This window comes from Agelaius phoeniceus, chromosome 3 (genome assembly GCF_051311805.1).
Source record: "Agelaius phoeniceus isolate bAgePho1 chromosome 3, bAgePho1.hap1, whole genome shotgun sequence".
Lineage (NCBI taxonomy): Eukaryota > Metazoa > Chordata > Aves > Passeriformes > Icteridae > Agelaius > Agelaius phoeniceus.
Genome location: NC_135267.1, coordinates 16,775,048 through 16,800,695, shown reverse-complemented (window position 1 = coordinate 16,800,695; position 25,648 = coordinate 16,775,048). Strand labels below are relative to the sequence as shown.

Here is a 25,648-nt window from a genome sequence, read left to right as displayed (position 1 = left end):
TAAATTCTTGTGTCCAAGTAATTTATGAAGATGTTGAAGAGCACAGGGCCGAGGATGGAGCCCTGTGGAACCCCACCAGTGACAGGTCACCCGTCTGATGTCACCCCATTCACTATAACCTTTTGCATCCAACCCCTGAGCCAGTGGCTCACCCACCACATGATGTGTTTACCCAGCTGTGTGCTGGACATTTTGTCCAGAAGGACTCTGTGAGAAACAGTATCAAAAGCGTTGCAGAAAGCCAGAAATATTACATCAATTGACTTCCCTTGATCAACAGTAGGTTACCTTGTCCTAAAAGGAAATGATGTTTGATAAACAGGACTTTCCCCTCATTAAGCCATGACCAATACTGTACTGTTTTTCAGGTGTTTTTCTATAACTCCCAGAATAATCGTCTTCATTATTTTATCAGTCACAGAAGAACCCAGAGTGTTCAAATGAAAATGCATACTCTAAAATCTGTTTGTTTGGCTACAGCTTCAACTGTGGTATTTAGAAAGGATTCAGAGCAATTTCAGAGCTGTAGCTTGTGGTTAGGCCCAAGTTACAGAAAGGTAGAAAGGAGCAGAAGTGAAGTATAGAACTGTCAGGTCTAACTTGAGGTATTGCAAAAAAAATCTGAAGAAAATGGGAAGTTGAACTATTTAAAAGCATCTGAAGCAAACAAAAATCTGACAGTGCCTAGGTAACATGATCCACCATGGACCTCCATGGGCTGCAGGGGCACAGCTGCCTCACCATGGGCTACACCAGGGGCTGCAGGGGAATCTCAGCTCTGGGGCCTGGAGCACCTCCTGCCCCTCCTTCTGCACTGACCTTGGCATCTGCAGAGCTGTTCCTCTGGTTCTTACCCCGTTTTTCCCTGGCCAAAATTACCTCTGTGCAATCAGTTTTTTCCTCCTTAAATATGATCACAGAAGGATTACTGCCATTTGCTGATGGTTTTGGCCTTGGCCAGCCGGGGGTTTGTCCTGGAGGCAGCTGCCATTGGCTCTGTCAGACATGGGGGAAGCTTTTGGCAACTTCTCAGAGAAGCCAGCCCTGTGAGCCCCCACCCTGCTACCAAAACCTGGCCAAGCAAACCCAATCACATGCCAAGCTGATGATTTTCCCTCCTTATTACTCCTTATTTTGTTCAACACAGCTATTATTAATTGCATATTTCTTAAATTTTTCACATTTTGTGTAATTCTTTCAGTAAGTGCAATTTTTATATTTGAAATTCCAGAGGACCCAAGCACAAGCAGAATTTCACTATGATAGGTGTTGAATGACAAACAACCACTCTATCCCAAAATCAAATTAATGAAATGGTTTTATATATAATTATTATCACATTCAGTACATATAAGGATAAATTCGCAACCCATTATGTATGAATCCTAATGACAATGAAAATATTGTCCAGGTTTTACATGAATTTATTAAATTCTGACATTTGTCTTTTTCTTTCTTCTTTCTTTCTTTCTTTCTTTCTTTCTTTCTTTCTTTCTTTCTTTCTTTCTTTCTTTCTTTCTTTCTTTCTTTCTTTCTTTCTTTCTTTCTTTCTTTTTCTTTCTTTCTTTTGTTTAAGCTTTTCTTAGATCTAATTTTAACAGGAACCATAAAACTTTTTCCCCAGAAGTACTATTTGTTCAATAAGAGTGAATGAATGCACATCAAATCCTGCTGGCTCTGACAATAACCCTTAATGTGAGGTTCCAGTTAATAGTTTCAGATGTACCTGCCATCCAGAATATAAGGAGCCATGTAGTGAAATTGCCATAAATCACTGTGTGGCTGGACTATGTCAGAATGGATCACAATTCAGTGATCTCCCTGGAGAATTTAAGTGTCACAGCCTGACTAGTAAAAATCACTTTTGTCGTGAGGCATTTGGGTTTGTCAAAAAGAAATGTCTCAAGAATGCAAATGTGGCATTAAAAAAAAAATATTCTGTTGTGAAATTTTCATTATCTAAACTTATGAAGTATCTTTTGTATATCTGTAAGAAAAAAAAGAAATCAAAATGTGGTCATTTCTTTTTCTAGGAAATGTTAAGTATTGTTAAGCAATCTGACTGAATCTGTTTTGAAGAGAAACCTTATACATAACCAGATGTATAATATTAAAATTGAGCCCTGAAACCACTACCTTTTGTTCTTCAACTTAGTATAGTGACTTTTTAAAGTAGATCAGATTTCTCAAAGCCCAATAATCCATGCTGAAATACTTCAATAATTAATTCAAAACATAGAAATAAAAAGACACATAGGTTAAGACCTTTATTTCAAATCTATAAAGTTATGAATAATAATTTTTATTTCATCAAGGAAAAAATACCTGTTGGCTTTTCTATATTCATTATCTCTATTTTGATAAAAGTTAAACATGCAACAACTATAGCTATATCTGTGCATAGCTGATACCATCATTGATCAACATTTTCATTTTATTTCTTTATACTAATATTTTATATTAGGTTTATGTAGTACTTCATTATGCAGATGTTAAGAGCTGTTTACAAAGGCAAAATGAGAGACTTAAATTTTTAATGGCACTCAACAAGAAGGAAAACTTCAGCTGTGCAAGAATGTTGCATGGCTGGTGTTTAGGATGGAATTGAAACACAGCTTAAAGTCACCTTTCTGCATCTACTGATTTAGAAACGAAAATGACTGCATGTGTAGGGCAGTTTTAATATGCATTGCCTTGTATTTATGCCTCAAAGGGCTGTTCAACAAGCCAGAATTTGTAAAGTGCAGCATGTTCCAGCAATTTACCCTGATGGTCAGAAGCTGCTGTCTTCCCTCATGTAACAAGATATTCTAAAGTTAAAAATTCTTCCAGATCAGAAGGTCTTCAGTCATGCCTTAAGAACACGGTTTCCATTTCCTGTCATTTAAAGACTAGGTCCATGCAGTACTGAACTTATGAAATTTTGTAATTATTTATTATAGTCAACTGCATTTAATAAACACTATTAAAACTAGGTTATGTTTAGTTTTGAAAGCTATCACAGCATACAGTAGGAATGCAGATTTATTTGAACATCTTTGACCAAAGAGTCTTCCTCTTTGTCTAAAAATTTGACTAACACAATGTCAGATATGAGGAACCTCAAGGTACACTGGAATCTGTCATGGCAATACCTATGCTGCTGAAGCATGGCATTTCTTTATAAATATATTTTTAAATTAAATGTGAAGTTCAGATCTTCAGCCAGACTTAGTGTCTAAGTTTGTAAGACACTGGAATTCATTATGTTTAACTCACTTAACCAAATCTCTGGTTTAAGTCTTTAGTGGCTTTCCGTGCTGCACTTGTTAAATTATAATAAATTGGTCTAGTCTGTTTTGATCTTTGTTGCACTAAAAATATTTAGAAAATTTTAAATGCTCAGCTAATAGGAGACCAGAAAACTGTACTTCTTATGCTTTAACTCACTAAAAGTTTTTATGACCAAACCGAAATGTCTAAAATTTGAAACTTTTTGTTTATATTCAGCATTTGGATACTAACTCCACACATATCGATTGATTTTTCAACTGCTTTATATCACATAGTTAAATATATTAATGTGGTTTGAAAAAGAATCAGTCTAACAAAGATTATTTTCTTGCAACTATTTATTGTGTATGTTCAAAAACAAAAGTTCTATCATCAATGAAAATTATTATTTCCTTGATGCCCATTGTATTTTGAAGGGTTTTTATTATAATTTGAAGTATAGCTTTATCATTGACTTTATAACCATGACTTTGTTCCATTTAGAGTTGTTTTGTATATGAAACTTAAACTTTCAAGGAAATTTGAATATTTTACGCTATTCTAAATAAGATTTTAAAACATAGGAACAGTACACATTTAATTGGTCTGTCACTTGTCTGTTTCCTCAGATTAACTTTAATAAATTTCCTAAGTCTTCTGTTACTCTATTTTTCAACAGGTTTTACTGGTGAGTTGTGTGAAGCTAGTGTTGCTGCCTGCCTATCACAGCCATGTGGGGTCTCCAGCATCTGTAAAGACACTGTGGGTGGCTATCTCTGTTTCTGTGCACCTGGCTTTATAGGTAAGTTCATAGAAGTGCTGTTTAACATGTTTCAGTCAGTCCTAAACCAGAGAATAAAAGTTTGTTCAAAAGTAGCAACAGATAATTTAGCACTGTGCCTCTGATTCAGGCAGAAACAGCTTTTGTTTCCTGACACACAAAAGTACTTGGCTGAGTAAAAGTATTCAGCTGTAAAAATACTGACTACAAGGGACTATTTCCACTCCAATTACTCTTTATACTATTTTAGACACAGTGTCTGTCTTACACTGATGTGATTTAAACTCCCAGCCATATGCAAGTTGGCCTCAATTTAACTCCTTTGTGCTCTCTGTAATAGTAAGGCTGAACTAAGAGGGTCTCAACTCCAAACATACATCCAAGATCCTGGGCAGGTTTAACTACTCATGTTTGCATCTACCCTGCAGGCCATTGTCAATACACTGACTAGATTAAAATTATTTTGGCTATGTCAGCATACTGACATAGTATTTTCAGACGCCAGTGTAAAAGAAAAAAAAAATCTTTCTAGATACATATACAGATATTTTTGATCAACTATATGGTGAAATAATCAAGGGCAGTAGGAATTCCCTGAGTGGCAGATCAGCTGTGCTACCCAGATCCATCCTGTCTAACTCCACGGACGTTGAGAGGGTTCCAAAAGCAGGAATAAGATGACACTTATATCTCCCTCAAGGGAGGACACAGACAACCAGAGGAATTGAGTCCTCCTGTGTCAAGGAGGACACAGACAACCAGAGGAATTGAGATCTTGAGAAGACTGAATATCTCTTAACTTGCTGTTCTGATCTTTAAAACAAAGCCACAAATTAATGAAAAAAATAATATAATAGAGAAAGAGCATATTATTTTATTTTTTCCCTTGGAAACCATATTTACATTTGCAATGTTTTATGAAAACTCAAGGCTTTCTTGCCCTTAAAATATGAAAATATGCAAGTTTTTGATTACATCTGTAAGGAGTCTATAAAATCTTTGTTCAACATTATATTCATTTTGCTTTTTTCCTTTAATCAAAAAGAAATAAATTCCCCAAAGACAATTTATGGTTCATTGTTAAAAGCTCCCTGTACCTAAACTCAGTTATTTCATTTTGTTGTTGCTGCCTGTGCTGATGATTCACCAGTGGCGTGTTCTAATGAAATTAATCTTCCACTTGTTTCCAGGTCATAACTGTGAGATTGAAGTCGATGAGTGTCTTAGTGACCCTTGTCACAATGGAGCTACTTGTGTTGATCATCTGGATGCCTTCAGTTGCATCTGTCAGGATGGATTTGAAGGTAAAAAAAAATGCACAGAATGATAATTTTGTAAACCTACTCAGAGTTTTACACCATTTTTTTAAGCATCAGATGAAACACATGTATTCACACATGGATGTCATATGAAGTCATAAACATGTCAGTTAGAAGAAGCATATCTTGACTAAATTACCCATTTTGTTTTCATGATAGCATGGAACTAGGTGTTTTCTGCTAACTGGTGTCTTGGCTGTTGAAAATGGATCTGTGGGGTTCAGTGAATTCTGAGAATTGGGGATACTTTTTTCTGCAAGCTTTTAAAATATTTCGAAGCTTTAATATCCTCAAATTGAGAAAAAATCCAACTGTGTGGTAAAGGTTTTGGCTTTGTCATATTTGTACAATTTACATGAAAAATTTATTAGCTTTGATAAGTGGGTGCATTAATAGCTGCAGCTATCCTTTCAGCTTGGATCAGGAATTTAAAGTGTATCCATTTTCTTTTTAAAGCTTCATTTTTTAAACATCATAGATATTTAATCATTAAAATACAAATCAATCCATAATTCAAATGTCCCAGTGCAAAATAGTAATTTCTACCACTCATCTATTCAGAAGAATTATCACTTGCATTTTTATTTCTTTAAATGCTTTTAACTTCCCAAATCATGCAATTGATGCAATTTTTCAATTATTCTTCAAATGATAAAGAATTTGGTTCACTGACAAATATTAGCAATGAAGTATTTTTATACTTTGAGTAGTTATGGGGGGTTTTTATAGTCTACATTGGAATAAATTTTCTTCTTTTCTATAACAGATTTCTTTTTCATAGTTTATTGGAAGTACATCTTTTGCCTTATCATGAACATAAGAAGCATTTCCTCTAATACCACTGCAATGCTGTCTATTATACTTACTGTAATACGGTTTCTGTTCTTCTATATTTATATAATAAGAAAATTTTCTGCTTTAAGCCTTAGTTAACTGTTTGATTACTGTACTTTTAACGTTTTTGAAAAATTAGTGAACAAATTAAGCATTCAGAAGATTAACATCTGTCATAAACACCCAGATCTGAATATTAAAAAGGTGTCAAATAGATTCTGATATGTGAGTTACATTCAGTTAAAATAAATGTTGGTCCTTACCTAAAGGTGCCATGGAATAACTTCTTTCCCCTTTCCTTGATTCTATATTTATAGGTACAACTTGTGAAGCAAATATAAATGAATGTCAGTGTTCTCCATGTCTTCATAATGCATCATGTGCAGACCTTATTGGTGGCTATAAATGTGTCTGTCTACCTGGTTTTACTGGTGAGTTGTTTTCATAGCAAACCTTTTTTTTTTTCCACAGCCAGGTAGTGCACAAAGCATCCATTAAGACATTACTGACTAATTTGCTTGTGTTTTATCGTTATTTCTCTTTATCTGCCCTGGTCTAATGTTTAATTTGCATTCCAACTAACTGGAACACTGACTGCATCTGTAAACCTCATAGCACAAGATAAATTAGTCTGCATTTAAAAAGGCCTTCAAAGCTTGGACACATAAGGAAAACTAGTTACCATTTAGTAACTCAGAAATAAGTCGGTATGTATTTGTGGTTATAAAAACAAAATGGATATTGAAATTAGTAGTGTGGCTGTTTGTTTGGCTGATGTATGTTAGCTTATCTTCACAAGTTGCTAGAGATTTTTATGGTGCAAATTAATTAGAAATTGGCACCTGATTTTTTAGTAAGTGTTGAAAATTTTCATCTTTTCAAAGGTGCAAGATGTGAAACAGATATAGATGAGTGTGCTTCATTTCCCTGCAAGAATGGAGCCACCTGCATTGACCAGCCTGGTAATTATTTCTGCCAATGTGTGGCTCCGTTTAAAGGTAATGAACACCAAGGGAGAGGGGAAAGCAAACATAATTAACTTTATAAGGCATTTCTATCACTTGTTTAAATGCATTTCAGTGTTCCTACAGCATTAATAGTCCTTCACTTCCCCAAACAAAGTTCTCAAAGTGACCAGCCCTATATATGCCTTCAGCTGCAACTAAGGTGAAGGGATCATTGTTTATACATCTGCTAGGTGTGTTTCTTTATTAAACAAAATTGATACTTTAAAATCAGTTTGTTAACAGAATAAAATTACTTACATAAGTAATAGGAGGTATGTACCCATTAAGCTGCCATCACAAAGATTGGTTGATTTTCTACGCAGTTTTCTCTCCAATTCTATTGGCATTCTCTACATTATTTTATCATTTTTAGAAAGCAATTTATAGCTATCCTGGAATCCACAAACTGTGTGATTATTTCTTATGATGCTTTAAAAGAAATACACTTAAATTGCAAAGTTATTGCGACAGTTTTCATATAAATTTTTCATATAAATAAAATTTTCAGCTAAATTTAAACTTACTGCTAAAATAATTTAAAGAAACAAATTGTGTGGTGTTCTTGAGCAAATATAGTTCAAGTGATAGTCTCAATTAAAAGCACCTATTGATTTGTAAATTAAATATAAACACATTTTTCCTCCAGCAGTTCAATATAATGATACTTACTAAGGATTCCAGAACAATCATTAAAAGACAATTTTCCTGGTATGTTGAGACAGCAGGACTTTTCCCCTATAGGGAAGATGGTTGAATAAAATTCATTTTTCATGAGCTCATGAACAAGCACTCATGTTTGTTCTTATTATTTTAATTAATGGTCAAAATTTAGTTTGTCATTTTTGTTAGTTTTTATTTATGCTCTACTGAATAAAATCCAGTACAGTAACAAGTAAATGAATACTGCATTATCAGAATTGCCTCTGTGCAGGAAGATGTAAAATAATTTTCAGTACATGGTTAGAAATACTGGTCTTTTGAGTACATCTTGCAAAAGGAACCGGATTTCCAGCAGATTTTGGTATTCATTTAGCTATTTAAGTAAGTAATTAAAAATTCAGAAAGTCAACCTTTCTGTAGTCATCCTTCAACAGACTAGCAGTGTCTCATATGCTTTATGGAAAAGGTAAGTCCTGCTGGCAGGACTCATAAAATGTAACTGAGATCCTCTGAGAACATTATAGGAGGAAGTAGTTAATGGCCTGCTGTGCCACTGAGACACTCACAAGTCTATAAGGCCAGATGGGATCCACCTGAGGGTACTGAGGAACTGCCAGAAGAGCTCAGCAAGACACTGTCCATCATTTGTCATCAGTTCTGGCTAACTGGGAAGGTCAAAAATGACTGGAGGTTGACCAGTGTGATGCTTATTCTCAGGATGGGTTGGAAGGAGGGTTTGGGGAACTACACTTGTCAGCCTGGCCTTGGTATCTGGCAAGGTCATGGAACAGATTATCGTGAGTGTGATCACATGACTCATACAGGACAACCAAGGGTTCAGGCCCAGACATGTGGGTTTAGGATAGACAGGTCCTGCTTGACCAACCTGATCTTTTTTAACCAGATGACCCACCTGGTGAGTGACATCAGGGCTGTGGATGTTTTCTACCTGTACTTCATCAAAGCCTTTGATACTGTCTCCAAGAGCATACTTGTGGAGAAGCTGGTAATCCATGGCTAAGACAGGGGAACTCTTCACTAGGTTAAAAACTGGCTGGATGGCCAGGCTCAGAGAATGGTGGTGTATGGAGTCACATCTGTGTGATGGCCAGTCACTAGTGGGGCTGCCCAGGACTCAATATTGGGTCCAGTCCTGTTTAGTATCTTTGTCAATGATCTTTGTGAAGGGCCCAAGGGCACCCTCAATCACTTTGCAGATGACACCAAATTGGGTGGGATTGTTGATCTGTTGGAAGTTAGAAAGGCTAACTTCCAGAGGGATCAGGACAGGCTGGTTCAGTATGCCAAGGTCAGTGTTATGAAGTTCAATAAGACAAAGTGAAGGGTCCTACACAGAAACCCTATTCATCCCTACAAGCTGTGGGCAGAGTGGCTGGAAAGCTGCCTAGCAGAAAGAACCTGGGGTAGACAGAGCTTGAACATGTCTGCCCAGGTGGCTAAGAAGGGCAGGGAAATCCTGGCCTGTATCAGCGATAATGTGGTCAGCAGGAGCAGGACAGGGATTGTCCCTCTGTACTTGGCACTGGCAGGGCCACCTCAAATCCCGTGTCCAGTTCTGGGCCCCTCACTGCAAGAAAGGCATTGAGGGGCTGGAGTGTGTGCCCATGAGGGCAACAGAGCAGGTGAAGGTTCTGGAGTGTAAGTCTCACCAGGAGAAGGAAGATGGGGCTGCTTAGCTTGTAGAGGAGGAGGCTCAGGGATGATCATATCACTCTCTACAACTTCCTGAAAGGAGATTGTACCAAGGTGGGGGTAGGCCTCTTCTCCCAAGCAGGCATCAACAGGACAAGAGATGAACCAGGGAAGGTTCAAGTATAATACGAGGAGAATTTCTTCACTGAAAGGGTGATTAAGCATTGGATAGGCTGTTGAGGAAAGTACCAATATTGCCATCCCAGGACGTGATCAAGAAAAGACTGGAAATGGCACTTGGTGCTGTGGTTTAATTGACAAGGTGGTGATTGGTCAGACGTTGGACTCAATGACCTTGGAGGTCATTTAGGTCAAACCTAAATGATTCTATGACTCCATTCTATGATAATATTTCTGGTACTGGATGTCTGAGGCTGTTTACTTTTTTACAGCTTTAGTCAACACCTTCCAATATCAAATTCTTATACTGATTTTGTCTGGATTTATATGGGTATAAATAAAAGTAGATTAGGTTTATATGAAAATGCTACCTCTGTCGCACACCATCTGTTTATTTAGTGTTAAACTGCTGTAAATGTATCCTTTAACAGATTCACAGTAAGCCAACATAATGTCTAGTTAAACTATGCTTTTTAATTGTCTGGATATATTCAGGGCATTTTAATGAATAGCTTTGTGTGCACTAATTACAGATTACAGAATCACTTAGTTAAGAAGGTACATGCATAATGTTAATGGCAAAAATTATATAGGAACACCTGTTTTGGTTTTGAGTATTTTCACAGATTTTCTTGCTTCAGATATTCTTAGCGGAAAACAATAAATGCTGTATTATGAATGCTGTCATTTACCTGGAAAGCAATCTGAAGATATATTTCCATAGAATATTGCAATGATTTGATTGCCCCATTACAAAATCTGACTTGAAGGGCATGAACTATTATTAGGAACATAAATCAGGAACATGTACCAGTTGATCAGAAGATGTACAGCATATGCCAACTATATCAAACATGGAAATAAGGAATGATGATTCAGAGCATGATTTGGGCATTCAGGTGCATTCATACAAAAGATAGTCTGTCAGATTAAGCTAGAAATTGATTCTATATGTAGAAACTGGTTTACATACATTTATCTTGCTTTTGGTTTAATTTCCTTGACTATTTTTATTTCTTTATTTTAACAAGGAGACTAAGGAAGATTATGACCAGAAAGTTTTGATTTTTTCCTTTTTTCTTCTCCTTCATCTCCTCATGATTTTTAAGCAAATTTTTGCTTTCTTCCCATTTCAAGTCTTCTGAGAGCAAGATAGCTGCTATTCATTTTTTACATTTGGTAAACTTTATAATATCCTGAATTAATACTTTCATATTTTAAAAACTTTTATAAAAATTTATATACATATGAAAATTCATCAGAAATTTAATTAAGGTATTACTGTGTACTCATAGTTTCTTGTATTTCTCTTGGGAGGAGCAGTGGGGTTCTTTGTTTCATTTTTTCAAAGCACAGATTTGTCTACTAAGAAAAAAATGTTTTAACTCATTCCATTGGGTTGCATAGAATAATGGAAGTCATCAAAGGCTTCTAAGAAAATTGATACTTGGACAATGAATTATAGCTAAATTTTTCTTCAAATGTCTGTGGTCCAGGTTGTGAGACTTAACTGTAAAAGTCTGATATGTGAATGAAGTTCTACTTCTCCTGTGGGCACCAACTCTTTTTTTAGAAAATCCAACTTTCATAATGTGAATACAGAGCACTGGAGAATTATATCTTCTGATGCTGCTGGTGTAACCCTAACAAAACTAATGCATTCCTCTCTACCAGTGTTCCCCTGAGAGTAGATTTCCTCCCATGCAGTGTAGATCATGGTCTTTCTATAAATTCTAGTATTTCATTGGAATTTTTGCCACTGAAATTACTACCTTTGACTTTCCAAATGTTCAGACTAACAGCTTGAAGGTACTAGCAGTCCACCTATGTGTAATTCAAGGGAAAACTGAATGAACCTATAAGACTTTCAGATATGAAATAACAACCTTGTCAACATCTAATAATGTTCTAATTACTAAGTATAATGGCTGAAGTATTTTCATCCTATTTCAGCAAAGTTCCTTATCCTTGTGGAGTTGAAAATTGATTTTCTGTTTTCCAAAATTATTCAGTTTTACCTGCAGTCCTGAAATGGTGCAAAATAATGAACTTAATATCCCTGTACTTTTACATCATAATTCTTTTGACCTTGATTTGGAGAAGCTCAAGATTTGATTAACAGAAGAAAATCTATACCATATTATGTTATTAATCTGGTAAGAGAAAGAGATTCCTGTGTAATACCACAGAAATCCTAAAGGTTAGTGAGCGTCTCTGAGCCTGTGCCGTGACTAAGGTAAACAGAGAAAAAAATATAGCATCTAGGTCTGTATAATATGCTTTTGCCATTTATAATAGCTATCTATGGCAGAAGTACTGTATGTGTTTGTGAATATGTTTTAATTAATCAAACATGACAATACACTTTTAAAAGTCCAGTTCTTTGCTTCTGTTGGCTTTCAGCAGTGTTCTGCCACTAAGCTGTTTAGTACAAGTCATTATTACACCTCATGCTTTAAAGCTGAAATGGCTGTGCTGCCACTTACATTCACTGCAGTGTGATGTTCTTTATATATAAGATTTATCCTTAATATGTCTGGTACAGTTGCTTCTGCTTGGTTGTAATATATTAGTACCTGAAAATACACATTTCATAAATGACTCCACTTCCACCTCTTTTGTATCATAAATGAGGTACAACAGTGATAGTCGTGTATATCAGAAATTCTGTATCAGTGGACATTTTGAAGTTCTTCAGAAACAGAGGAGAGAGAAGCTGTTGCTGCTGACAAGCAACTGGAACTGGGAGAAGGAAGGAAGATAAACTTGATTTGGATGCTAGAAAAATAAAATATTTTAATATTATTAATATTATTAAGAGTTTGATTCCATTAGACTGTCCTAGCTGGGAAGCTATTATACTAACTTTTTGACTATGATATTGATTCTAAAATTGAAGTCGTTCTATAAAAGAATCACAGTTATTAGAGAATTGGTGTTAAGTCCTTGGCAGAGATCAGAAGGAGTGAGAAACATGATGAAGCTGTATCTCATTTAGGGGTCCTAACAACTTCACAGAAGGTAGAATGAAAGTTCCCATAGCTCTGTCAGAAAACACTGAGCTGTCCCATTAAAAATTCAAACATATCCAAAACCACTGCAATTAATAAAGCTATAGCTTTGTCTATATTCCTATCCATGCTGGTTTTTATTGGTGGTTTTAGTGTTTTGTAAGAACATTGAGGATACTCAAATATTCTTTTAACTGTCAAGTTCATAGTGATTTATGGAACCTCATTGTTCAGAGCTTTGAAATGCCAACATTTTTAAGGTACATCAATGAAGTTACTCACAACTATTAGACAACAGTCCTTGCTGAGAATGTAGCAGAGCGAGTTTGCCACTGTATCAGGCAAGCTGCTTTTCAGCATTCTTATCATGCACAAGGTGAATGATCTCACTACAGTTTCTAGACCAGCTTATTTTTACAGAAGATAAAGTAAGACTTAAAAGGCTGTTTTCTTCTTCTTTGGTATTATTGAACTCTAAGAGCACATCTTGCAGTCCCACACCAGGACTGCAAATTTTCCCCATTTTCTACACCTGTATTTAAAGCAAAGGCAAAACTAACAGCATTTCTAACATAGCAGCTCAGTTCAGTAACACACGGACTGAGCCAGTAATCTGCTCTTCCCAAAGAAAGCTCAGGAAGGAAGAAAGCATGAAAATTCTAGTTTCAATTAGAGACTGTATATTGAATATGTGATAGTCCTATGAGAGTTGGCATGATATTTTGTCTTTAAAAAAAAAGAGAAAAACCAGCAGTTGTTTAGTAGCTTGTTTTTAATAAATGGAGCAAAGATTTTTGTTGTTTGATCCAAATTATTTACATGACTCATTTCAAAAACTGCACTGTATGTATTTTGTCTGGTTCCTAATAGGTATGACCTTTTAAACCAAATATACACAATTGTAGAGGAAAATTGAAATTCAGTTCTGAGGAAATGTCTACTTACTTCTTGCAGCCTTAATGACACGTCTCCAAATGTGTTCCAATTAAGATCAAAGCAAAAATGGTAATTGACCATCAAACATGTTATAAAGAAAGTAAACTAGTAAGAAAGGCAACTCAGCAGAAAAAAAAAGCTTAAGTGTATCAAAAAACAAGAGTAATAATGAAGATTTCATCACAGGACACTCTATTATGAGAACAGCTAATTACAAAACAGATAAGTAAGAAATGTAAGTGCTCATGAAGGCAAAAAGCTGGAGTAGAGATAATGGAGCAATTACTTTTCCAGTGTTCATAGGCCAAACCTCAGTCTCTCCTGTGCCAAGCCCTATGCAAACAGGCAGGTTTGCAAGACCTCTGGCTCTTTCTAGCATAACAGTGTGTTAGACCATAAACCACTATACTCTGTTCAACATCAGGTTTTATCTTGTTTTGCCACTCTCTTGACACTGAGCAGCCAAATAAAATTTTATTAGGGGGAAAAAATGAAACTGATGCATAGATATATGAAGGGCAGTCTTTATCACATAGGAGCTTTTTGAGGGAAGAGAAGCAGGGTGTCCATATTTGGGCTATATTACCAAAAAAACATGTATTGCCTTTGAACAATAAAGGATATGTAATGGCTGAATGGAAATCAGTATGAGCTGGGACTTGCTTTTGGCTCATTTATGAAGTCACTGCAGGATTTTGGATTTTTTTTCAGATATTTCTATTCCATTTTATATTGTTCCTAAAAGCTGCCATCTAAATGAATACTCTCATCTGCTTCTGTCTCCAAAATGAAACAATTCAGAGAGAAAACCTTTTTCCTAGCCATTTCTAGTATCTATTTAGGGGCTTTTGGGTATGTTAGATATCCACAAGGGTCTGGTAGTTATGCCAAGGTTTGTAGGAGATCTGTGGCCTTTCAGAATAGCCCTGAGAACACAAAAGCATCTCTAAAAACTGTGCTTGCTTAACTCTGTCCATACAGATTCAGCGAGGTAAGTGCTGCAGTCTCAACTCTGCTTTTAGTTTGCACCTTGGGACACATCTTGATCCACAAGAAAAATTCTCTAAACCTTTACAGCCATGAGTAATCTGGGAATACTTCATGTGTAAATCCGGTCACCTACAGCTGATAAGAGGTTTGAATTTCATCATGCATTCTGTGAGAATGGTGTTCAAGATCTCTGTTTGGAAAGCAGATTTAAGTTATGGAGATGATACAAGTTCAATTCATTGCAAATGGAAATCTGGCCCATATTTTTCCAGAAAGCATGTGCAAACCACCATTTTTAAAGACTTAAAACATGGTTACCTTTTCCAGGGCTGCCCTGCAAATTATGAAGGCATTGCTGCTTCTCAAAGATCAGTTTACCGAATTTCAGAGGGGTTTTTTTGACCATTGATGCAAATGTTTTTAGCTTCATTTTTCTACATAGTGAGCCTATTTATGGCATAGGGTCATCTGCTAATACAAAAACTAAAAGTAATAAAATTATAATCTTGGTATCAAATGCTATTAATAATATCTCTCTAACCACTCAAATTTTAAGAAAATGAAAGTGTGATCTTGGAACAAAGAAGAATTTGACCACCAAAACTAAAGGCAGCCATTATTGCAATTCATTATTGACATCCACAAGTCCTCAGCCATAAGGAAAACATAAGTTTGACACAAGTTTTCTGTAAGTTTTCCACACCTAATATGAATTTCAGTTGAATGCTATTGCAGATAAAATAAAGAATGAAAAGAAAAGTATTCCCATATATTTCAGTCTGAAATAGATTTTTATTAATTGTTTTCCATTGTGGAATTCTTTTGGTTTCTTAGAAAGAGTGAAGCATGTTTTTATGTGAAATGTGAAATTCACAAATGTGGATACAGATATAATCTTCATTGTTTATACATTATAAACTTGCATATTTTGAAGAAAAAACTGTTTCTAAATAATATATTCAATTTCTGCTTTCTTCTATTTTTACAGAAATTTATACAGGTATGGAGCAATAATATATACACCTCTGTGTGATCTTCATTTAAAATTTGTGATGTGGGTCTTCCTCATACTCTCTTTAAGCACTGTTGCATGCTCTGCATTATCATATATAATTAAGAAAATGCATTTTTACTTGAAAAGTGCTAAGTATTTTTTTCAAATATTCTTCCATTAAAAATAAAAAGTATATGATTTTCAATTAGTATGGATTTCAGAGAAAATGTTTTTTCATTCTTTATACATAGAATCTCAAAGCAATTCCTTTAATGGAAAGTAGAATTTGGATTCCAAAGAAAAGAATGGATTTCCTATAAACATGAAGTATAAGAAAACACTTGTTAAGTTTTTAAAATATTACAATACTCAGCTTAATTTCAAGTAATATAAAAATATGCATGCTTCACCTATTTTTTCTATTTCCTACCCATTTTCAGGGTACTTTTGGGGGTTTTTTATTTACTTTTACTAGTCTTTAATCATCTCAGTTGTGGAAATGTTTTCTTATGTAGCAGATAAGGGCAAGCAGGCAGTTTTTAAAATAATGGCAAGCTTAGAGGTACATCTAAGCTTCTCAAAGTTTTGAACTTTTAGTAGAGACAATTTTATCTTTAATATTAAGACATTTAATATTTACAGTTGCAAGGAACTCGGATTTTAGATATCGAACTTCTTGCTCATTAGTGTTCCTGGGATTTTATGGAAAGTCTATGAAAGCCTTTGGGAGCAAGAGCTACTGAGCTGTGTAAAGGTGATGAAAACAAAACCACATATTTCTCTGAAGTGATCAAATAACTTCTGAATTAAAGTTTTTGTATCCACTCATTTCAAAAGAATAATCTTGGGAAAACCAGTAAGTTTCATATAGATTGGGGGCAGGGATTGGGGGGGCGTGGGCAGGAATGTCATTATGTAACTTTATAGTGCCTTTGAACGCTGGGTTATTTCCCATAACTAAATCTATTTTTATTGTAAAGAATTCAATTGTCTAATTTATCTTGGAAAAGAGTAGTGATTGATTTCAGTGTTAGAAGAGTCTTTCAGCTCTGTTGTTAAAAGATAAGTTTAAAAGGACTGAAACAATGCCATTGCAGTGACATTATGATCACAAAACCACAGTGCGGGTGCTGCTACCTGCTTGCTAGTTCTTGAAAGTTTCTTGTCCTCATGAATGTGTGTTTAACTCCATTGCCAGACTTTTTGTTATAATTTAGGAAATTGCCATCCAAATGACACACTTGTTTTTCTGGTAGATGTTTTATTTTCACTATATTGTCATAATTTTACCATCAGTCTGAAATGAGATGCATTTTGCAGGCCATACTTTTACAGCAAAATGCTGAATTTGAAAAACTGTTGTCAGATTTCATTCCATAAAATGTTAGTAGCAAATGTTTTATTTATTAGAATATTTTCCTAAAAAATGACAACATTGAAGAGATGTCACTTTTGATTATAGGAAACTTCAATACTGCACATCAAAACATTTCATGTACACATTTATGCTGAGCAAATAAAACAAATATCAGTGGTTTCACATGAAGAAATAGAAATTTATATCAGGCAATTTATTTTCTATGTAATTTTTATAAATTAGGCTTTTGACTTTTAGCAAGAGCCTTAAAAGGACAGTCTGTTTCAGCAAAATAAAATCTTTTTTCAGCGTCCATTTATGGTAATTAGAAATTCCACCCTAGAAGTATTATAAGCAAATACAGTAGAAAAGGAAGCTTATTATCATCTGAATGAAATTTCTAAACATGCAATATGCTTCTCACTTCTAAACAAAAAAAATATTATTTTCTAAATAAACTATTCATTTTTTGATATATAGTATGCTCATAGAGAACCATACTATATGCTATTAGTATATGCTTAAATCTAGATAAATACATATAATACTTACTGCAATATATTGTGCAACTGTAAAGGAAATTGTCCTTCAGGCTGTTTAATTTCATTATTTGTGCATATACTTTTGAGATTTGTTCAGGTTTATTCTAATAGAGAGGCCTTTAGTTGCCCATTAAAGACGATCCATTATTGCAATCAATAAAATGTAGCCAAGAATTAAACAAGCAAAAAGGTTAAATCTGTCTAAAGGAAATAAGCACAGTTGTGAAGATTACCTGAACTTATTAATTAATAAACTTCTGTTGTTGTTCTATTATTCCTAAAGTCCATACCTCTTGGGTATATTCTCATGGCTGCAGATCTTCACTGACTCCTTCTGCTGCATGCTGTTCTCTCTCAGGTCAGGCCTCCTCCAAGGCTCACCCTGACTGGCTAACCCACCCCCTTTTATCCCAATCATCTTCATTGGTCACAGCTGCAGCCCAGTTAAGGACATCACAGCTGCAGCCCATCAAGGGCAACCGGGACCTCCAGGGCAAAGCCTCTATACAGATATTCAAATACATTTCCTCTACTATATTTCCCCCTTTTTCTTTTACACAAGTTAACAGTTGTACAGATGTTCAATTACAATACATACATTTCCTCATGACTCACAGGCCATGTACAACCCACATAGCTCCTTGCTCAAAGGCCATACTCTTTCACAGCTCCCTGACCCAAAGGCTATGTTCTGTCACAGATCTTGGCCGTCTTATTTTGTCACAGCTCTTGGCAGCCACAGCTCTCGGCTGTCTTATCTTCTGTTAACTATCACATCAGGGTCACCACTGTTGTTGTTCTGTTATTTCTAGAGTCCATACCTCTTGGGTGTATTCTCATGGCTGCAGCTCTTCACTGACTCCTTCTTCTGCATGCTGCTCTCTCTCAGTTCAGGGCTCCTCCAAGGCTCTCCCTAACTGGCTAACCCACCCCCTTTTGTCCCAGTTATCTTCATTGGTTACAGCTGCAGCCCAATTAAGGACATCACAGCTGCAGCCCATCAAGGGCAACCAGGACCTCTGGGGCAAAGCCTCTATACAGATATTCAAATACATTTCCTCTACTATAAACTTCTGTGATGGATTCTTTCACATTTCATCTGTTGGACATTCTCTTTTTGTCATTTAACTGTTTAGTGAACATTAACTCTTTACTCTGAATTTAAAAATTCTGATATGTCAGGGAGAGAAGACAGTTTATAAACTGTTTTCCTGGCACAGCATTCCTTTCTCTCAGAAACTTTTCAGATCAAGTGAGAAGTTTCATGTTTAGAGCAAAATAGATGTATTGAAATTAATCAGCTACAGTAAAACATTTGTACAAAAATATTTGTACAGAAATTCTTTCACAAATATTTGGAAGTGAGAGAAAAAGCTGAAAACATAAAAACTGCTTTATGATTAAGCTATTTTTACTAAAAGATTTAACTTGCAACCTGTTTGCTCTTTGATTTATCATACTTCTTTTTTACAGTTCTGTAAAAAAATTCTGGCATGAGAGCAACAGCAGTAAGTGAACTTGTTTTTCAAGTGTGCAATCACCACTGCCTACTCCTATCCACCCTTAATTTTTGTGTGAATATGCATTTAAAAAAAAAAAATTCTACATTAATTCATCCAATTTTATTTTATTGATTTCTTGCTTGTTGTATCGATTAGCATTAATAAGTAATTACTTAACAAAAATGTATTAAGATAATATCAACAGTTGTGATTCTCTGAGTAAGGGAATAGTCTTTTTACTTATTAATCTCAACACTGACAGTCAAAAATCAATTGATTCAGGGAAAAGAACTGAGTGAAATGGAGAGTCTTGTTATTTTATTATCTTTTTGGTTTACCAGTCTTCCAGTTAGAATAGAAATAAAACCTTTGCCATTTCTGACAAATGTAGCAGACAAAAAGATTTTTCATGCAATGCTATGCATGAAAGCTGGGTGGGAGAAAAAGGATATTGACTATCTAATTAAAGAGTGGTGAATATTGTTTGAAACAAGGCTCTAAAAAGATTATAATATTAATAGCAACTAACATAATTCCATGTGGCTTAACCTGATTTGGTAAACTTCTTTATGGCCATATTTTCATTTACCATTCTTTGTAAATTTCAGGTTAATTTAATTTTTTTCACTCTATTTTAATTAGAATGAAAGAAGCAATTTGTTTTCCCTAAATCCTTAAAAAGGGAGAAATCTATTTTTTGTCAGGAAATAGTTTTGATGTAATTTCAAATCTACTCAAATTTCACTGAAATTCATACCCTCTGGGGAGCTACCTTGAGGAAGAGTCATGCTCCTATTTGCAGAACACCATGGGAGGAAGGTGCATGCATCCTCGTTTAATTTCCATGCATCCTGGTTTAGTCTCCATATGGCCAGGGGAAGGACCTGGTGAATAAGAATAGGCTACACAGGAGCAGTGATTACAAAATCAAAGGTGAATAAGTTTTTCTTAGGCTCCCTGAAGGGAGAAAGCCTGATATCCACAGCAGCAGATGGGAAGAGAAGATCAGGGTAGGCAGAGGATACACTCAGGCATGGGGAGAAAGAGACTCTGCAGCTGTGAAGGCTGGAAGAGGATTCCTTCTGATTACTTGGATAAGGGGTTTTATCTGGAAGGCCAAGTAAGCTGTCTGAGTCTGACACATGCATCCTCATCACTACCACTAAAACAAAGCAAAGGTTGACAGATAACACACTTCTCTGAGGGAGAGTGGTACCAGGCGACCAGACCTGATCTTGGATGAGGTTTATTTCCATGTCAGAGATCTTAGTGTGGGGAAGATATTAGCAGAGTTTGACTGATTACCAGAGCTTGCTTGCTTTTGCTGCTTGTCCATGACAGCACCAATGACAGTTCCAGCAGATACCCAGAGCATATCAAAGGTGACTAGGCGACTCCAGCAGCAGGGGCAAAAACAGTGGGGGCCCAGATAAAGTTTTCCCAGCACTGCTGATAGGAAGATAAGCATCTGATTAATGTCACAGGCAAAACTTCATTGATACATCATTCAAGTAGATCAGACAGAGTGGAATGGCAACCATTTAAAGAAATATTGTGGTGGATGTCTTCTACAGATAGCTTGATCAAGAAAAGTTTATGAAGTCATCTTTAAGAAATGGGAAAAAAGACTTAGGAACATTAGTTCTCCTTGGGATATTACCACACTGACTTCTGCTGAAAAGACAACATGGAAAGACACAAATAATTGATAATACTGACAATTTTTTTAAGCAATTGCGGAGTGAGAAAACTATGCTCTGTATTTGTGAATAAGCAAGAGGAAGCTTAGGATGTAGAGGTAGGAAACTAATAGCAATAATGGCAGTGAGATGATAGAGTTCATAATCTTGAGAGAAATGCAAAATTCAAGTACCACAATAATGATTCCAAACTTCAGTGAGCTGGTTTTCATTAGCTCAGAAATCTGTTTGGCAAGCTCCCATTAGAGATTGCACTGAGGGGAAAAAGGATTTGTCTTGAGCCCACTGATTTATCTTAAAAGACCATTTCCTCAAAGCACAGTTCTTTCCAATGTGCAGGAACTCAAGCAAGTGTGGCTGAAAAACAGATAAATGGGTTCTTGAATGAGTGTAAAGAGAAAAGGAAGTGCACAGAAGGTAGATGCAAAGGTAAAGCTGCCTCTCCAGGTAAAGAAAATTAAGTACTGCATTACTGGATCATCTGTCAGTTCCATTTAGGATTGCGAGCCATGTGTTAAGCTTATTTGTGTTATTCCACTTTAGGAATCAGCAGGGTTTTCACTCATGTCAAGCTGTTGTGATATAAATATGGAAACTTGAGGGCAAAATCTCAATGAGCCATATGGCTTCTTTTGCTGTGCAATTTTATGAATTCCAGATCTGAAAGTGCTGGCTGTCTTTAGCAGGATCATCCTGCATCAGAGAGATCATAAGCATAAAGACAGGGAACAACTTGCGTTGTTTTTTCCTCTTTTGTCAGCGTCATTACTGGGGTCAAAGGGTTGCTGGATTTTTTTTTTAACTTCAGTTCTGTTCCTACTTGTTGTACTTGTTTTAAAAGCATTTAGAATTCATCCCTTAAATGACCATCTTACAGTAAGCAGTCAGCTCACCTACAATCCTGCTGACATTTTGGACAGTGTTTGTTTCATTATTATGAAGGCTTCTGGCAGGAGCTGTGGCCTGTGGGCGGGTCTGCACTGACACTGACAGAGGTGTCAGGGTCAAAGAGCTGTCATGGACTAGCCACAGCTCCCATTCCCCATCCCCCTAAGCTATTCATGGGTAAGGAGGAGGTAGAGGAGTCTGAAATGAAGGAGTGAGGTTAACTCTGGGAAGAAAAGAGGGGTGGAGAAAGGTGGTTTTATCTTTGTGTTTGCTTTTTACAATCCTGTGCTATTTTTAATTGGCAGTTAATTCAATCAGTTTTCCTCAAGTTGTTTCTGTTTTGTCCATGACACTGCCCATCACTGGATTAAGGTTACAGCCTGTCTGAGGAACACAGAGGTTTTTGGGACAGGGAGAAACAGCTGCAGAAAGGAATGGCTGGACAACCATAGTGGAGGCAAGGGCACTGGTGAAATGCAGAAGGCTCGGAGCACAGCAAACCCTTGGAAGCTCCACCAGAAAGCACGGGATAGACACAGCTTTAGTAGTTATGGAAAGGCTTCAAAGGGATTCAGAGGGGCTTGTGTACAGTTTGTTACAGCCCTGAGAGTCACTAAGCACTGTTGGAAAGTAAGCCTGAAAGAACAGACTTGCCTCCAGCAGCAAGATTGAAAATGCAGGCAGATTTACAAACCTAAACCATTTGACATCAGTTGTCTCTGCCACCCTCCTTTCCATTATCAGTATTGGAAAACATGAAACAGTTTTTAAGTTCTAACAAATTAAGGCTCGATTTATAGGACCTTTAAATCTCTTTTAATCTAATTATTGCAAATTAAAAATTTTGATGAGGGCATTTGTGACCCAAGATCCACAATCACACAGTTCCTTGGGTAGGCCAGATAAATGTACATAATTTGCTATACGAGAGTGTTAGTAAGGAAAGAGTACAATGAGACTGTGCAAGATTTTCTATTGTATGGAATTTTTATAAATAAAGGAGGCATTCACTCATGATTAAATAAGTACATATTTTCAGTAAAATAAATTGTGTTCAGTCATGAATGGTAAGCAGAACTATTATACAATATTACATATATTTAATTCATGTTCACTATTGTAGGTTAATGTATGAACAATTCACATGACAGTTGTGACAACAGGTTATCAAGACAAAATAGCAGCAAGCTTCAATCAAAATTCATTTATTGTTTTTAAACACATTCTAAAAAATTTCATTTTTGAGCTGTTCAAACCACAAGGGTTAAGAGAAAAGATGGAAGATATACCTATCTATCAAAACCTGTAAGATAGCTATTAGATTTTAAAATGTCTTGTCTTATAAATTACTATTATTAATTAATAATATATAAATATTAATAGTAATATAAGTATTACTATTATTAATAATAATAATTATTATTATATTACTTATAAAGTAATATAAACAAAATATAAATTGTATTTTTTTTAATGATACCAAGAAAATAGATGTTTCTGCATAGTAATATACATATATGTACCTCTGAGACCCTCCTACTCGATTTTAACCAGAGTTGTAAAGAAAATAAAGCTCATAATAGGCGGCAGTTGCAGGGATATATTCATTAGTTTAACACTGACAGCTTTGCCGTTTTCTTTTTCAGGTTTGAACTGTGAGTTTAGGCCTTGTGAGGCCAGCAATCCCTGTGAGAATGGAGCTGTGTGCATAGAAGAAATGAATTTGGACGTTTTTCCCCTTGGATTCCACTGCCAGTGTGTGAAGGGCTTTGCAGGTCCACGCTGTGAGATCAATGTCAATGAGTGCAGCTCTAACCCTTGCCTCCACGGATACTGCTATGACAGTCAGTTCAGTCTGGTTACTCACTTTAATGTAGGGTAGTCTTTCTCTTGAAGTGTCTGTAGCTGCTGAGCTGCTCTGGGGAGATCAGTGGATAATTTACTGAAATTTAGCTTGTCTGAAGCTTCACAGCCTGTACCAGAAGGATTATTTTTGTCAAAATGCCTCAACTCCCAGCACTGGGGTTTTTGTGTTCAGGGGGTCGGAATTGTAGCTAATGAGAAATTTTAATGAGATTTGTGCTGTCTCCTTTGATACCTAAATTAACCAAAAACATCTTATATTGCGCATTTCATGAGAGAATATTCAGGTGCTGAAAAAGAGCTCACGGAGCACTTAGGCATTATATGTCATAATTCTAATAAGTGAAAAAATTCTGTTTAATTTTAAACTAATGTAAAAGGGTGTACCTGTTTACCTTCTGCATGTAACTGTGTAACTTACTCTTTCATTGCAAGATGTACTAAAAGGTTTTAAAAGCAACTTGATTACCCTACTATATTTTGTCTGTATTGGCAGGCCAAGTTTAGTATGGAGTACTTATTTGAAAGTTTTATAGGGCTCTTGATATCCAACTGACACTTTCTATACTTGTTAAAAAAAAAAAAAAAGAAAAACTAAAAAAAAATAGTAGTAATCTTCAGAGGATCTTAAAATGCTGACTGGAAAGCTGAAAAACATCTGAAGGTCATGTAGTCAACCCTGCACTAAGCTAGACTATTTAACAATGATAGAACAGGTCAGTCAGGGATTTTTCTAGCTGAGTTTTGAAAGCCTTCAAAGAGGGACAGAAATTTCACAAACTCTTTGGGACAGCATATTCCACCAATTACCTACTCTGGCAATTCTCACACTCTTCCAGTCCCATCCAAATCTCCTGAGCTGCAACTTTTGGCCATTGCCTCATAATACCTTCTAGCACTACTAAGGGATTTCAGTTCTGTCTCTTGTGCAAGTATCCTTCAAGCTATTGTTAAATAGTCCTCTCACTATGAACACTTCCTCAAAGGTCTAATACTAAGCAAGCCTGCTCAACTTTTCCTCATAGGGTCCACACTTTAAGCACTGAGTAACCATGTTTGTCTGCTTCTACATCTCTCTCTTTTTTCCTCACATCCTTTTTGAAAAATAATAATGATTTAAGAACTTCCATGAAATGTATAATTTTTTAGAAAAATTTGCAGAAGACCTAATCAGCCTACTGGTTTCAGATGAGATCTTAAAGAACTGAGCCCAAATTACTAAATTCATCATTGTCTAAAACTCTTCTGGTTAAAATAAAAATATAAATCAGTTTCAATAAAATATCTTAAAAACTCTGTCTTTCCTTATCTGGGAATAAGGTGACTTCATCTTCTATCTAGCAAAGACTATTTCCTATTACATTTACAGATGTTTTCTATGTGGTCTACATTGGTTTAGAGATATTTTTGAACTGTAATTCAGATGAGCTATATTAAAGTTCATCATGCTGACAAAGTGCGAACTTTTAGGGGAACAGATTGTCCTTGTGTCCTCTGGCTTGGGTTTTGTCATGCGGACATTTGAGTTCCTCTACCCCATGTGCACTGGCTGCAGAAAGCTGGAATCCTAAGGAAGTTGGGAAGCTTTTAGCATATGAATAATGCTCCTGTGCTGAAGGACTAAAAGCATTTAATGAATGCAGTAGCAGCTGTGTGTGCAGACACGATGGTAGAATAGATTTATGGTAAATCTCAGAGATAATGAAGAACCCAGGGACCCCTTTGAGGTTAAAATAAATGCAGGCCTGCAAGAAATGTGATTTCTTCTGTCATGAACTCCATATATGGATGGAGCACTCTAAAGATTCTTCACCATTTGGATTACTAATGATGAAAAAGAGACAGAATTCTTACGATTATCTTGTTATTCTTAACAAGAATCACAGAAAAGTTCAACTCAAGTATGTTTTCTCTTTATATAGTGGTATAATATGAGGCATTCCTTACAATAGCAATGACTACATTAAAAGCAGCCAATACCCAAACATTGTTTACCTGCCATATCTTATTTTGATATAATTTTAAAGATAGAATGTTATGCATTTTGTGATAGTTTTGTGATAGAAAATTACTCATTACTTATAACATCACTTTTTAACTCATTGATTTACAACTTTTGAATCAAAATATTTCCATTGTGTAAATATTTCAGTACATGAATCTGCTTCCATATTTAAAA

At 35.7% G+C, this 25,648-nt stretch overlaps 1 protein-coding gene across 1 annotated transcript in view; it reads left to right on the top strand.

Moving 5' to 3' along the window:
* The window catches only part of EYS (EGF-like photoreceptor maintenance factor), a 792,123-nt gene that overhangs the window by 294,020 nt on the left and 472,455 nt on the right, over positions 1-25,648 (top strand). Inside the window, exons 16-20 of the mRNA XM_054630570.2 lie at positions 3,932-4,054; positions 5,224-5,337; positions 6,504-6,617; positions 7,071-7,184; positions 23,253-23,450. Coding sequence (XP_054486545.2) covers positions 3,932-4,054; positions 5,224-5,337; positions 6,504-6,617; positions 7,071-7,184; positions 23,253-23,450 — 663 coding nt within the window. The remainder of the gene's footprint in view (positions 1-3,931; positions 4,055-5,223; positions 5,338-6,503; positions 6,618-7,070; positions 7,185-23,252; positions 23,451-25,648) is intronic.